The 15,026-nt window shown below is 48.0% G+C and overlaps 1 protein-coding gene across 1 annotated transcript in view; it reads left to right on the top strand.

Annotated features, from left to right (window-relative positions):
* Window positions 1–2,302: 2,302 nt before the first annotated feature.
* The window catches only part of Pip4k2c (phosphatidylinositol-5-phosphate 4-kinase type 2 gamma), a 14,514-nt gene continuing 1,790 nt past the window's right edge, over window positions 2,303–15,026 (top strand). The window contains exons 1-8 of the mRNA XM_005357975.3: window positions 2,303–2,519; window positions 4,778–4,875; window positions 6,978–7,074; window positions 7,639–7,782; window positions 13,388–13,534; window positions 13,687–13,725; window positions 14,170–14,283; window positions 14,605–14,872. Coding sequence (XP_005358032.1) covers window positions 2,346–2,519; window positions 4,778–4,875; window positions 6,978–7,074; window positions 7,639–7,782; window positions 13,388–13,534; window positions 13,687–13,725; window positions 14,170–14,283; window positions 14,605–14,872 — 1,081 coding nt within the window. The 5' untranslated portion in view covers window positions 2,303–2,345. The remainder of the gene's footprint in view (window positions 2,520–4,777; window positions 4,876–6,977; window positions 7,075–7,638; window positions 7,783–13,387; window positions 13,535–13,686; window positions 13,726–14,169; window positions 14,284–14,604; window positions 14,873–15,026) is intronic.

Raw genomic sequence — 15,026 nt, 5'->3', positions numbered from 1 at the left:
TGGTCTCGAACTCACAGAGATCCGCCTGCCTCTGCCTCCCGAGTGCTGGGATTAAAGGCGTGCGCCACCACCGCCCAGCTGACCTCTTTTTAATTTCCTTTTTAGATTTGTCTTTGTGTGTGCACGTGTGTGCATGCGTGCATGTGTGTGTATGTGTGTGCACGTGTGCACGTGGTGCATGAATGCAGGTGCCCACAGGGGCCAGAGGCATTAGCTCCTTCTGGGGCTGGAGTAACAGGTGATTGTGCAAAACTTGACTTGGTGCCACCAAACACACTTGGGTCCTCTGGGAGAGCAGTCTGTGTTCTTGACCAATGGTCAGCTCTGCAGTCCCCCATCCACGGTTTTTTTTTTTGTTTTTTTTTTGCTTTGTTGTGTAGCTCAGACTGACCTTGAGGTTGAGATCCTCCTGCCTCTGCCTTCCAAGCGCTGCGATTACAAGTGTCTGTTACCATTCCTAGCCACACCAGCTTCTCCCTTTTCCTCTTGATTTCTTTCTTTCATGTGCATGGGCGTTTAGCCTACTTGCATGTATGTGTACTACATGTGTGCCTGGTGCCTGAGGAAGGCGGAAGAAGGCCTCGGATCCTGTGGGGAACAGTAAAGTTCTGAGTAAACATGCATTGTTGACACAGGCACAACCACGCCAGGATCTTCAGTGCCTCAGGCTCCTGGGAATGGTGAAACCTTGCTTGGGTGAGGCTCAGAAGATGACAAAGCCTTGCTTTGGTTTAAGAACAAGTGTTTAGGACTTACTGACCATTGTGGGCAACAGTTAGCAGCTGCAGCCTCCTCCCGCAGCTGGGGACTCACTCCAAACACCCTCCTTTCCCTCAGATCTCACATTCTCCGGGAGTTTTCCAAATTAACCTTGAGCTATATTTATTTATTCCTGTGCTTCTTTATGGTGGAGCTAGGGACTGAACCCAGGTCTCGCACATGCTAGGCAAACACTGTATCACTGAGAGACACTTCCAGCCTCAACTGTGCATCTGCAAATGCTGTTCCCTCCTTACTTCTTTAGTTTACAATCAGTACACATTTTTTTTTGTTTTGCCTTTTTTGTTTGTTTGTTTTTGGTTTTTTGGGACAGGGGTTCTTGTAGTTTGGAGCCTGTCCTGGAACTAGCTCTTGTAGACCAGGCTGGCCTCGAACTCACAGAGATCTGCCTGCCTCTTCCTCCCAGAGTGTTGGGATTAAAGGTGTGTGCCACCACCGCCTGGCAGTACACCAATTTTTACAGCATTCATCATCTGCTGGAATGTCTGAGTCATCCTAAAAAACACAAAGCAACGTAAACCACCAAGTGTCGCCAGTGCCCACCTCCCATCTCTAACCTTGTGTCTGCGTCTGCCCAACTTGTTCTGAAGTGACAGTCACTTTACTATTGACAACACAGCAAACTGCATCGCTTCTGGTGTGCTGCTCTCGGCTGAGAAGGCTTTTAATGCCCCCCCCCCCCCCGTTTTTTTAAAACAAGGTTTCTCTGTCCTGAAACTCACTCAGTAGACCAGGCTGGCCTTGAACTCAAAAATCTTCCTGCTTCTGGCTCCCAAGTGTTTGAATTAAGGGAGTGTGCCACCACTGCCCAGCTGGACTTAGTTTTCTATGGGCAGATCCTCTTGGAAAAGACATTGGGTCATGAGGAAAAACTTCAGATTTCCAGATGAAGAAATGAATCAGCAGTTAAGAGCACTGGATGCTCTTTCAGAGAACCAGGTTCGATTCCCAGTGTCCATGTGGATCGCAACCACCCACAACTCCCAGGGGATCTGACTCCCTCCTCTGGCCTCTGCGGGCACTGCACTTACATCGCCTGTCAAACACCTATACATAGAAAACAATTAAAAAAAATAAAATATATATATATATATATATATATATATATGTATATATATATATATATTTAAGTTTGCCATGTCTGTTCTTTCGCAACCCCAACTTCATGGAGGATCAACCCACACGTCCATGATACCCACCCTTGGTATGAGGATGAGACAGGGGGATAGCAAGTTTGAAGCCAGCTTGGATTCAGCAAGGAGACCCGCCTTTGGCGTTCGTCTCAGGGCAGACCTTACTCAGTAAAAACTGGACAGAACCAGAAGAAGCGCGGTCTGCAGAGCGCCAGGGAGGGCCGACCCCGCAACCCTGCGAGCACTCGCGCCAGGTGACAGCCGCGCGGCCAAGGGGCGGAGCCAACCTCTCTGGCCCCGCCCCGCCCCGTCCGCGCGCCCGCGGGCGGGCCTCCGGTCACGTGACGGCTGCGCAGGTGAGCAGCGCTTCCGGGTCGGGCTTCGGAGTCGCGGCCGGCTCCCGCTTCCACTCGCTTGGGTGCGCGGGAGACTATGGCGTCCTCCTCCGTCCCTCCCGCCACCGCACCCGCGGCTGCTGGAGGCCCCGGCCCAGGATTCGGCTTTGCCTCCAAAACCAAGAAGAAGCATTTCGTGCAGCAGAAAGTGAAGGTGTTCCGGGCCGCCGACCCGCTGGTGGGCGTGTTCCTGTGGGGCGTCGCCCACTCGGTAAGAACCTGCCCGGGACCCCAGCTCCTGCCCCTCGACCTGGGTCACCTGGGTCCGGCGTCCAAAGCTCCTCGCGCTGCCACCTCTCCCCTGCCCCGGTTCCCAGCGCACCATCCCCCGGGGTCCCTCAGGCTGTCTTCTGGTTGTAGACCCTTGTCTCTCCCTCTGTCCTTTACTCCTCCCCTAGAGTTCCATCTTCTCCACCTGAAATCCAGCTCTGTTCCTTGGACTCCTTCCTGCCGGGTTCACCCTCAGGCTACAGGGACTGGCCAGAATCCGGCTCCAGCCAGAGGGACATTAAGGGGAGTGGCTCTAAAGGGTTGTTGGTGAGGTCCGGGTGTGAGAGTGCGTGAAGTGTGTCGGGTACTACTGCCTGGCGAAGGAAGTAGTTGGATTTCCTCTCCACCTTTCTAGCCCCCAGTGCTTGACTTTCGAGCCTTGGCTTTGTCTGGGGATAGCTCTGAGCTTTTTTGGATCTTCTAACCCTGCTTGCCCTTTGCAGAGAAACCGCCCAGCCTGACCCTAAGGGATGCACTCAACTCAGGACGTAACGCATATATACATTTGGTCTTAGCTGTATCCCACTGTTGGATAGAATGGTGATATTTGGTGTAAATGAAGTAAGTTGTCACCAAGGGAAAAGCTGAGGAGCGGTGATCCTAGGGGTCCTGTTTGTGAGCTTTGGAACCCCGAAAAGGACTCGGAAGGATGCAGCTTGGCAAGGAGGCCGAGGAGTCCAGTATCTTCCTAGTGAAGCGTAGCTGGTTTTCTCCTTTCTCAGCTGGGGAGTAGGAGGCCGTGGTGGGCTTCAGCTCGACGACGACTATTTTGGTTATCATGAGTGGTAGTCATGATACGGATGTGGAGGTGTAAGGGGATGCGCAAGACTGTCGTGTTCTTAATTTGTAACCAGAACATGACCCGTGGTCAGTTGGCTCCCTTTTGCCTCTGCTGCTCTCTCAGCAGTGATGTCTTGTGGGTAAGACTAATGGGAGCAGGGCTGCTTCCCTCGAGGTCTCTTCCAGGTGACTTCCCATCCCTGTGGAACACACACAGGGGAGGGCTTTCCTTTGGTAAGACCCGCCTCATGCTCTTGAGGTAAAATACTTTAACTTCAGCGCCCCACTTCCCAGCCTGCACACACGTACCTCAAGTGTGTAGAGCGAACATATGCCTTCGCGATGATTCAGCCTGCTTAGCAGGTGGCGAGGAGGGGGCAGGAAGAGCGGTAGCTGACTTTAAGCTGGGAATCTCAAGTGGCTTTTTTTTTGTTCCATTTTTCCCTGGAGAAACATGTCCTGTCCTCCTTTCTCCTGGGGACCAGAGCGGTAGCATGCTCTCCGGCATGTGGGATTTAGGTTAGACCATTAGCTTTGTTAAATAGTGATCACAGAAGGGCAGAGAAGACGTTCATCTATCCGTTTCATAAACAGTTCGTGTACCAGACACTGTGCTAAGCATCTAAAAGTCGGGTCATTAGGATGGGCCCTTGCCCTTGAAGAGCTCAAAGCTAGGAGGAGGGACTTACGTAAGCTGGGGATTAAGAGTCCCATCACAGATGAACTATTAGAGGCAGGTAAGGGGGGGCATAGTAACCCCAAGGAGAAAGAATGACTAGGTTTCTACCCTGAATTCACAGGCCGCAAGTCCTAGGGACTGAGGACAGATGCTGCCTTTGTCCTTCCTCTTGTTGGTTGACTTCCACTTAGGGGACAGACCCCTAACGAGTGTGTATAATGTGACAGTGTTCATCTCAGAGATCAACTAGCTCTTCCTTGACTTTCTGCCTAGGCCGGTGGGCACGTACTGCCGAGATCTGGGTCAGAGCTATCTGGAATGTCCTCCTTCTAAGGAGTTAGTCAGGGTATAGGGACACTTTATATAGCCAGGTATTCCGTCCTGCCATTGAGACCCCCAGAGCCCCACGAACTTTCTGCACTTTAATGCCTTTTCTTTCCCCTAACAAAGCATGTAACTGTCTTGGTTTTTTTGGTTTGTTTCTTCCCTGAATTTTTTCTAGAATTTCTCACAGCTTTAAAAATAGTCCTGATTGCTTGCAGGGCTTGCAGGATATAAAGTGGCTGTTGTGAGCATGAAGTTCCTTGGGGGTGGGGGTGTGAGGAGCCGGGTGAGCGTGGCTCGTGTCTGTACTCAGGCAGCTGATGTATAGGCTGTCAGGAATGAGGTCTGAGCTGCTCGCTCTTGACTCTGGCCTAGGCCCAGCGTCTCACCGCCTCCCTTGTGCTTTGGCTCCTCAGATCAATGAGCTCAGCCAGGTGCCTCCTCCGGTGATGTTATTGCCAGATGACTTTAAGGCTAGCTCCAAGATCAAGGTCAACAATCACCTCTTCCACAGGTCAGTGGTCTTCACCCTTCTTGGGGAAATTTAGAATGGCAGGGGGTCAGTGGGATGGCTTAGCTGGTAAGGTGCCTGCTGCCAAGCCCTGGGAGAAGAATTCAATATCCTGGAGAGATGGCTCAGTGGTCAAGAGCATTGCTTGCTCTTCCAAAGGTCCTGAGTTCAATTCCCAGCAACTGCATGATGGCTCACAACCATCTGTAATGAGATCTGGTGCCCTCTTCTGGCCTGCAGGCATACATGCAGACTGAGAATACTGTATACATAATAAAGAAATAAATTTAAAAAAAAAAAAGAGTTCAGCATCTGGAACCCACCTGGTGGGAGGAGAGAAGTGACACACAGGCTGCCCTCTGAAGTCATGAGCTTTGTGGCACACATGTACCCACACTCACACAAACTAGACAGGACCCAGGCCTGGTGGAGTACGCCTTTAATTTCAGCACTCAGGAAAAAGAGGCAGACATATCTCTGTGACACAGTGAGACTCTTCCTCAAACACACACACACACAACAGGAAATAGTTTTAAAATGTTAAGTGAGTTGAAGATTTTAGGTGTAGAAGTCAATTTTTATAAGTTTACAGTTTTTGCAAGTTTTATAATCTCACATCCATTCTAAAGTAAAAGTTCTGTTTTGTGAGGAACAAACAAATAAACAAAAACATCTAAAGGCCAACAGATAGCTAAGTAGGTAAGGGCTGTAGCTAACCAAGCCCGACATCCTGAATTCAGTCCCTAGAACACACACACACATGTGCGTACACATGAGCACATATAAATAAATAAATAGATGCATGTGGTACTTTAATCCCAATACTCAGGAGGCAGAGGCAGGCAGATCTCTGTGAGTTCCAGGCCAGCCTGGTCCACATACCAAGCTACAGGACAGCAAGGACTCCTAAGAGAACCTGCCTTTAAAATAACCTATAAATAAATTAATTAATTTAAAAATTTGAAATGTAAATATTTCCAGAGTTACCTACGTTCTTATATGTGCACCTTTTATCTTCTGGTCGTTCCATCAGATAAACACATTCGGATTCAGTTGCCTTTATCGTTCCCTTCTGGTAGGGATTCTGTGAAAAATAATTGAGACCTCTAATCCCCTTTTAGTACAAGATGACCATTCGAAATATCAACACTGCCAATTTTAGGATATTCCTACCAAGTAGCATTAAGAAATGCTACTGTTTGAATGCACAATAAGCCCCTGTTCTTAAACTATTTATCAGCTGCACGACCTGTCTTAGGCAGGTCACTCGGGCACTCTGAGACAGTCTTCCTTTCTATAGATTGTTAACAGTGTGTCCTGTAAAGTGCTTACGGAGCCAGTGATGGTGAGAAGATGAGGCAGGAGCATTAGGATTCAAGGCCAGCCTCTGTTGCATAACATTTGGGTTAACCCTGTCTCAAAAAGACTAAGACAGCCGGGCGGTGGTGGCGCACGCCTTTAATCCCAGCACTCGGGAGGCAGAGGCAGGAGAATCTTTGTGAGTTCGAGGCCAACCTGGTCTACAAGAGCTAGTTCCAGGACAGGCACCAAAAACTACAGAGAAACCCTGTCTCGAAAATCAAAAAAAAAAAAAAAAAACTAAGACAACAAATAAAGTTGGGGCTGGGGAGACAGCTCAGCAGCAAAGAGCACCTGTGTAGCAGGCATTGAGACCAGAACCCTGTTACTCACTTAAAACTGGGCATAGCTGTGTGTTTCCATTTTCCCAGCATTGGAGAAGGCAGAGGGAAGCGGATCCTGGGAACTTGCTGGCCGCCCAGCCTATAAGAAATGCTGGGCTTTGGGTTCAATCTCAAAGCAATAAGATGGGGAGGGCAATAGAGGAGGACACTGGCCATCATCCTCTGGCCTCCATACCTGAGCACACAGGTATGTGCACCCACACACACACGCTGGAGCACACGCTCCACCCAAATAAAGACAATAGCTAACTAAGTAAATATGTAACAGGGTTTTGTGAGAATTAAATCAGGCAGTAGCGTGATGGTTGTAATGATTGTTTATAAAGTAATACTTTATAAACAGCCAAGTTTCAATGAGTGTAGAGTGATTCTTTTTTCTTACTTTGAACACCTGCATTTCAGAGAAAATCTGCCCAGTCATTTCAAGTTCAAGGAATATTGTCCCCAGGTCTTCAGGAACCTCCGTGACCGATTTGGCATTGATGATCAGGACTACTTGGTGAGAGCCTGTTGTGGGGTGAGGGTTGTCCCTAGCAACCAGAGAGTCTGTTGTGGGGTGAGGGTAGTTCCCAGCAACTAGAGAGTCTTTTGGACAGTTATGTTTAGAGAACCAAGAGTCTTGGTTAATACCATCATGGGGGTGGGGGTCGTGGGCATCTTTCAAAATGTAATAAGACAGATCGAGCTGTCCTGGGGAGACAGGATATTTATATACATTTAGAGTTTTACATTCGGCTTCATTCAGTCATGTGTGGTAACACAGTTAAGAACGCCTGCTGAATCTCTTCCCCTGGATTTCTTGCATTTTAGTTATTTATTATGGGTACAGGTGGCTTTAGTGAATGTATGTTTGTGGGAATCAGAGGAAACCTTTCTGGAAGTGGTTGTGTTCTTCCACCCTGTGGGCCCTGGGGGTTTAATTAGGTTTTCAGGCTTGGGAACCATCACGACAGGCGCTACTGCAGAGTTTCATCCCGCTCTGAGAAGCAGTTGTTTGGCCATTATCTTCCTGTCTTCTAGAAAGCGGGAAGTGCACGTGCTTACAGCCATTCTTTGTCTCTAGGTGTCCCTTACTCGCAGCCCCCCGAGCGAAAGCGAAGGCAGTGATGGTCGATTTCTGATCTCCTATGACCGCACGCTAGTCATCAAAGAAGTGTCCAGCGAGGACATCGCGGACATGCACAGCAACCTGTCCAACTACCACCAGGTCAGCCTCTCCCCCCTTCCTCCTCCCTGCAAGCTGTGCATCTCCCCCGAAGCGCTGGATCTTCTTTGTGAAAACTTAAGAGTTGCAGAAACACCAATAGAGTCTTTTCCTGCCTGCTTGTGTTTGATTTAGTAGAAAACATGATGTGTCCCTTCCCATTTGGCGCCCATCATCTGAAGCCACCGTTTCTTTGTTTATTTTTTGTACATGAGCTTGGAGGTCAGAGGACAACTTTGTAGAGTTGGCCATCCTTCCTGCCACCATGTGGGCTCCAGAGACCAAACCCACGCTATCATGCTTGCACCCACTGAGCCACCTCATTGGCCCCCAGACTTGTACCCACTGAGCCACCTCATTGGCCCCCAGGGATTGATTCTTTTTTCAGTTTATTATTATTTTATGCTTATGGGTGTTTTGCCTGCATGTATATGTGTGTATGTGCCTGGTGCCCTCAGAGGCCTGAAGAGGGTGTCAGATCTCCTGGAACTCATTTAGGTGCTCAGAATCAGCCCAGGTCCTCTGTAAGAGCAGCCAGTGCTCTTGACTGCTGATCCATTGCTCTAGTCCTTGATACTTTTTTAATTAAACTTTTTATTTTTAACCTGAGTGTGGTGCCACACACCCTTAATCCCAGCACCTAGGAGGTGGAGGTAGGCGGATCTTTGAGTTCAAGGCCATCCTGGTCTATGGAGTGAGTTCCAGGACAGCCAGGGCTACAGAGAAACCCTGTCTGGATAAAATATATGTGTGTTTTACATTTGATTATTTACTGGGGCTGCACACATGCCACAGTGTGCTTATGGAGGTCAGATAGCTCAGGGAGTTGGCTTTCTCCGTTTATTATCTGGGCTCCAGGGATTGAGTTCAAGCTGGCAGGCTTAGGCAAAAGCACTTGTAGCTGCAGAGCCGTGGTGCCAACCCCAGCGCCGGTTTGAGTGACTAGAAGTAGAGGGTAGCTACTGGACAAGGTGGCAGAGGGCACTCTAGGCAAGGGGGTATATTTGTTAAAGCACGGAACCGTGGAAGTGTTCAGTGCTAGGAAACTGCGGGAATCCTAGTGCGGCTGCCATGTGTGATGTTAGGAAAATTAAACTAGAGCCAAACTATGGAAGGGCCTGTAAGTCACAGAGAAATTCGGGCTTTAGCTGAAGGTAGTTTTCTGGGAACTGGGATGTCTAGTGTTTAGAAATGAAGGGCTGGGTGTGCAGCTCACACCTAGCATATGTGAGGCCTACGTTCTGTCCTCAGTACCGTAGACAGAAGGAGAGAGAGAGAGAGAAGACGTCTAGAATGTCCCTCTGACAACATAGACTGGGGGGCACTGAGAGTGGAGGTGTTGATTTTAGTGTGAGAAGAGAGTGAGGAGAATCTGCAGGAGAATGCAGGGGCATGGGAGACCCGTGAGGTCGCTGGGACTCAGAATGCAGGGCCATGGGAGACCCGTGAGGACGCTGGGACTCAGAATGCAGGGGCATGGGAGACCTGTGAGGACGCTGTGGACTCAAGGAAGAGAATGCAGGGGCATGGGAGACCCGTGAGGACGCTGTGGACTCAAGGCAAAGGAGCCTCCGTGCTCAGCACCACCTGTTGTCAACAATGGGAAAAAGAGAAAGGATCAGGCTTCTGGGGAAGATAGTGTGGGTTTGGATGTGGCTTATGCAGTTCATCCTGATTTCAGATGTCCATGAGATGACTAGGCTGTGAGTTGAGAATAGACTGGGGGTGTCATTTTAGGGGTTCTACGTAAGTAAGTGCTCATTAAAACCATTCATCACCACTTAATATCATTGTGGTTTTGAAGGGAAGAATACACACACAAATAAATAAAAATAAAATCTTTCTTAAAAATACAAATTTTCTCCAGGTGAGGTGGCACACACCTTTGATCCCAGCACTCAGGAAGCAGAGGCAGGCGGATCTCTGAGAGTTCGAAGCCAGCCTGGTGTACAGAGTGAGTTCCAGCCAGAGCTTTTACACAGAGAAATCCTGTCTCAAAAAAACAAAAATACGGGCTGGAGAGATGGCTCAGTGGTTAAGAGCACTGCCTGCTCTTCCAAAGGTCCTGAGTTCAATTCCCATCGACCACATGGTGACTCACAACCATGTGTAATGAGATATGGTACCCTCTTATGGCCTGCAGGCATACATGCAGACAAAATTCTGAGAATACTGTACACAAAACAAACAAACAACAAATAAATAAATAAATAAATAGAAACCAAAAATACATAAATATAAAATAAAATACAAATTTTAAGGGACAAGTAAAGTACCCATGAAGGAGACTAAGTGGGGGTGGGGACTGTGGATTTAAAGTGTGGGTGGGTAGTGTTGATTATTAATGCCCCGAGTACAACCAGAAAGGATTTAAGGACGGGAGGCCTCCAGAGGAGAGAGAGTAAAGGAGAGGCTGAGGATCAGGTGCACAGCTGGAATAATCCCTGCCTGAGCAGACAGCTGAGGAGTTGAGGGTTGAATTGGATTTCAGCAATTTAGGGTATTCCCATGAATAAGGGCTTATTTATTGCTTCTGATTTTTTTAAATAAAAAATTTTTATGACACAGGCATTGGTGGCGCGCGCCTTTAATCCCAGCACTTGGGAGGCAGAGACAGGTGGATCTCTGTGAGTTCAAGACCAGCCTGGTCTACAAGAGCTAGTTCCAGGACAGGCTCCAAAGCTACAGAGAAACCCTATCTTGAAAAACCAAAACCAAACAAACAAATTTTGTGTACGGGTGTTTTGCCTGCTTATATATCTATGTACCACATGTGTGCCTGCTGCCCTTGGAGGCCAGAAGAGTAGATCATATCAGATCCCCTGGAACTGGAGTTACAGACCGTTACAGAACTGGAGTTCTGACCGTGTGGGTTCTGGGAATCGAACCTGGGTCCTCTGGAAGAACAGCCAGTGCTCCTCATTGCTGAGCCACCCCTGCAGCTCTCTGTTGGTTGCTTTTCCAAGATTATCTTTTAAGGCAGAGAGAGGTTTTGTTTAGTTTGAGACAGGGTCCCGTGTTCCTCAGGGTGGCTCTGAACCATGTAGCTGTGGATGACACAGATCCTCTGGATTCCACCTCCGTTGCTGGAACTGTAGGATGTGAGCACCACACTAGCCCTCTGCTGGCTGAGCTCTAGCTCCAGCCCAAGAAGTGTGCTTTAACTAGGGGACAAACACAGAACCAGGTACTGTACCACTCAGCTATACTGGCCCTGAAGTACAGCTTCTCTTCTATTGAGATGGGTTTTCAGGATGGCCTTAAATTTATACCCCTCTCTCCTCAACCCCCCACATTCTGGAATTGCAGACATGTAGCACCAAACTCAGATGACGAATTTAAACTGTGGGCTGGAAATGTAGTTTATCTGGTGCAGCATTTGCCTGGTGTGCACAAAAACCAGCACCATATAAACCAGGCAGAGTGGCACATGCCTGTCATCTTGGCATTCAGGAGGTGGAGGTGGGAGGTTCAGAATTTCAAGGTTATCCTTTACTATATAGTAAGTTTTTGACCAGCCTGGGCTACCTGAGACCCTGTGTCAGAAAGAAAATCAAAGAATTCAAATTGCAAACCTGGTTCCTATAAAACCAGCCTTAGGGGATGGAGAGGCTGCTTGTTAGTTTCCCAACTTCCCTGACTCAAAATAATCACACAGAAACTATATTATTTAAATCACTGCTTGTCAGTCACTTAAGCATATTGCTAGCTAGCTCTTATAAATTAATCCACTTCTATTAGTCTGTATATCACCATGTGGCTGTGGTACAGGTAAAGTTCTGTCCAGAGCTACATGGCTTCTCTCTGACTCTGCCTACTTTCTCTATATATATCTCTTCCAGTCTGGCTATATTCTGTTAAGCCATTGGCCAAAAGCAGCTTCTTTATTAACCAATAAAAGCAACACATACACAAAAGGACTTCCCACACCAGAGAGGGGAGGACCAAGTGCTTATTTCAGTTTAGTAATTTAACAATTACTAATAATTTATTGTTGTATCTTATATGTACGGGTGTTTTGCTCCCATCTATATTTGTGTACCAAATATATACCTGATGCCTAAAGAGGCCATAAAAGACCTTGTGATCCCCTGGAACCTTATAGGGGTCTTACAGGTGGTTGTGAACCACCATGTGGGTGCTGAGAATTGAACCCTGGTCCTCTTGAAGATCCATCTCTTCACCCCAAGTGTTTAAGGTCAGCTTACTTGAGGCCAGCCTGGTGACATCTGACTTGACTTAGGAAACAAAACAAAAATGTTCTGGAGAGATGGCTCACTGGGGAAGAGCACTTCCTGTTCCCCCAGAGCATCTGAACTCTGGTGATGGCAAGTGGCTCACAGCTGTCTGTAACTCTAGTTCCAAGGGGTTTCTTGGCCTCCTGGGCATTCATGCAGACACAGAAATAGAAAAGTAAAGCATGTGATGGTGCGTGCCTTTAATCTCAGCATCTTTTCTTTTTCTTTTTTTCTTTTTTTTTTTTTTTTTTTTGGTTTTTCGAGACAGGGTTTCTCTGTGGTTTTGGAGCCTGTCCTGGAACTAGCTCTTGTAGACCAGGCTGGTCTCGAACTCACAGAGATCCTCCTGCCTCTGCCTCCCAAGTGCTGGGATTAAAGGTGTGCGCCACCACCGCCCAGCTATTTTTCTTTTTGGTTTTTCAAGACAGGGTTTCTCTGTAGCTTTGGAGCCTTTCCTGGAACTAGTGTTTGTAGGCCAGGCTTGTCTCGAACTCAAAGAGATCCACCTGCCTCTGCCTCCTGAGTGTGCCAACACCGCCCAGCTAATCTCAGCATCTTTGAGTTCAAAGCAGATCTGTGAGTTTGAGGCCAGCTTGATCTACACAGTGAGTTCTAAAACAGCCAGAGTATTGAAACCATATTTCATAAAACCAAAAAAAAGAGAAGAGTTTATTTTTTTTAAAAAATCAGAATTAATTGCAAGTCTCCTTGTAGACATGTTATAGGAACCTAGCCCACCAAGAAGCATTGGTTTAAATAAAATCATTTCACCAATAATCTAAGTTTAATTCTGGTTCTGTGACACTTACACAGAGTCTAAACTAAGAATAACAATACCTGGGGGGCTGGAGAGACAGCTCAGCAGTCAGGAGCACTTAGATGTTCTCCTAGAGGACAGTGGTTCAATTCCCAGCACCCACATGACAGCTTAGAACTGCCTGTAACTCCAGCTCCAGGAGATCTGACACCTTCACACCAATGCACATAAAATAAATTTAAATGAGTTATTAAAAAAGAATCTCCCAAAAGTGGTAAATCTTGAGAAAAAAAAGAATAACAATATCTACCTTCCTCTTGAAAAATGATAAAGGTAACCAGGCAAAGCGGCTCATTCCTATAATCATAATGCTCAGAAGCTGGAGACAGACCCACCCCAGCCCTGAGACTCATGTCCGACAGCAAAGGAATAGCAGAGGTGAAATGTGCTTTAAAATTATGAGAGAATTGTAAATAGAAGAAATCAGGCAGGGCTTCAGAGGCTGGGTGACCAGGACCATTTTTAGGGAGCTGCCATGCTTAGATTCCTGTCCCTGAGCTGTTTGTGTGTCCTAGCATCTGTCCTTATTCCTTCCTCTCGTTTTCTTCCCTAGTACATAGTGAAGTGTCATGGCAACACGCTTCTGCCCCAGTTCCTGGGCATGTACCGAGTCAGTGTAGAAAATGAGGACAGCTACATGCTTGTCATGCGAAATATGTTTAGTCATCGTCTTCCTGTGCACAGGAAGTATGACCTCAAGGTAAGAACAGGATAACCTGGGCTAAAGGAAAGGCTACTCTTGGCCTGAGAATGTGGGAAGAGTTGGGAGGGCACTGGGTGACGGCTGCTAAAGGAGTAACAGATTTGACTGCTCACCCTAGGGACTTCTAAGTCTGTGGTCTCTCTCCTCAGGGCTCGCTAGTGTCCCGGGAAGCCAGCGATAAGGAAAAGGTAATATTCTGTGTAGGTGACACTGGATAGGGGTGGGTCAGATAAAGAGGCAGTTCTCCTGATGAATACAGGCCGCCAGCTGTTTGTTCTTACCTTACCTTAAACTGCTGGAAGGAAAAGAGATACTGAACTACTGATCCGGGGAGCAGCAGGGGTGGCTCACAGCTAACATTGCCTATTCTGTGTTGAAGGTTCGGGGATGGGGGTACCAGGTGTGAAGGGCAAAATGCTCATCTCCCTCTCTCACTCTGAGCTCTTGTGCTCAAGTAGCTGTCTTTACTGAAAAGGAGGAAGAAAAGTCAGTCTGGAGGGTATTGACTGCAGTCCATAAGCAGATAGTGGTGGGCGTGATGGCGGAGTCCAGGCTAAGCCTCTGAGCGAGAGAGTCCTGGGTGGGGCAGGGTTCTCTGAGACCTTGGGTAAGGGGTATATTCTCTCTTCTAGGTTAAAGAACTGCCTACTCTTAAGGATATGGATTTCCTCAACAAGAACCAGAAAGTGTATATTGGTGAAGAAGAGAAGAAAGTATTTCTGGAGAAGCTGAAGCGCGATGTGGAGGTAAGGATTGGGGTGCTTCCAAGTGCCTTACTTAGTAAAAGAAGAAGAAATGCCTATTGTTTTTGTCTTCCATTCATAGTACAAGATTTTTCTTGACTTTATTTTTGTGTTCTCTGAATGGAAGGTTGCGGATGAAATAGGAAAAATCCCTAGTGGTGGGGCAGTGAGTGGGATGGGGCACGAATTCGTGGTGGTGTTCCGTGACCTCACTTTGTACGCTTCTTTCCCAGGGGGGCCCAAAGATCCAAGGAAGGACACACGTGGGTGGTAGCTGGAGCTGGGTGGGAAATCTGGGGTTTCTGATCGGTTCGTGGGTCTCAGTTTCTAGTGCAGCTGAAGATCATGGACTACAGCCTTCTGCTGGGCATCCACGACATCATCCGGGGCTCTGAGCCAGAGGAGGAGGGGCCCGCACGGGAGGACGAGTCAGAGTGGGATGGAGACTGTAACCTGGCTGGACCTCCTGCTCTGGTGGGCTCCTATGGCACCTCCCCTGAGGGCATTGGAGGCTACATCCATTCCCACCGGCCCCTGGGCCCAGGAGAGTTTGAGTCCTTCATCGATGTCTATGCCATCCGGAGTGCCGAGGGTGAGAGAGACCCTGGAAATGTTAAGGGGGTGGTGGGAGTCCTTGGGGGACAGAGACCAGGGTGGTGGATGGAGAAGCTGATTAGCTTTTCACAACAAAACTGGCTCCAGGGGGAAAGGAATTGGACTGTCTGTGCCCTGTCTTCATTGCTTCT

Source organism: Microtus ochrogaster, chromosome 24 (genome assembly GCF_000317375.1).
Source record: "Microtus ochrogaster isolate Prairie Vole_2 chromosome 24, MicOch1.0, whole genome shotgun sequence".
Lineage (NCBI taxonomy): Eukaryota > Metazoa > Chordata > Mammalia > Rodentia > Cricetidae > Microtus > Microtus ochrogaster.
The sequence above is the reverse complement of the archived record's forward strand: the minus strand, read 5'-3'. Positions and strand labels throughout refer to the sequence as shown.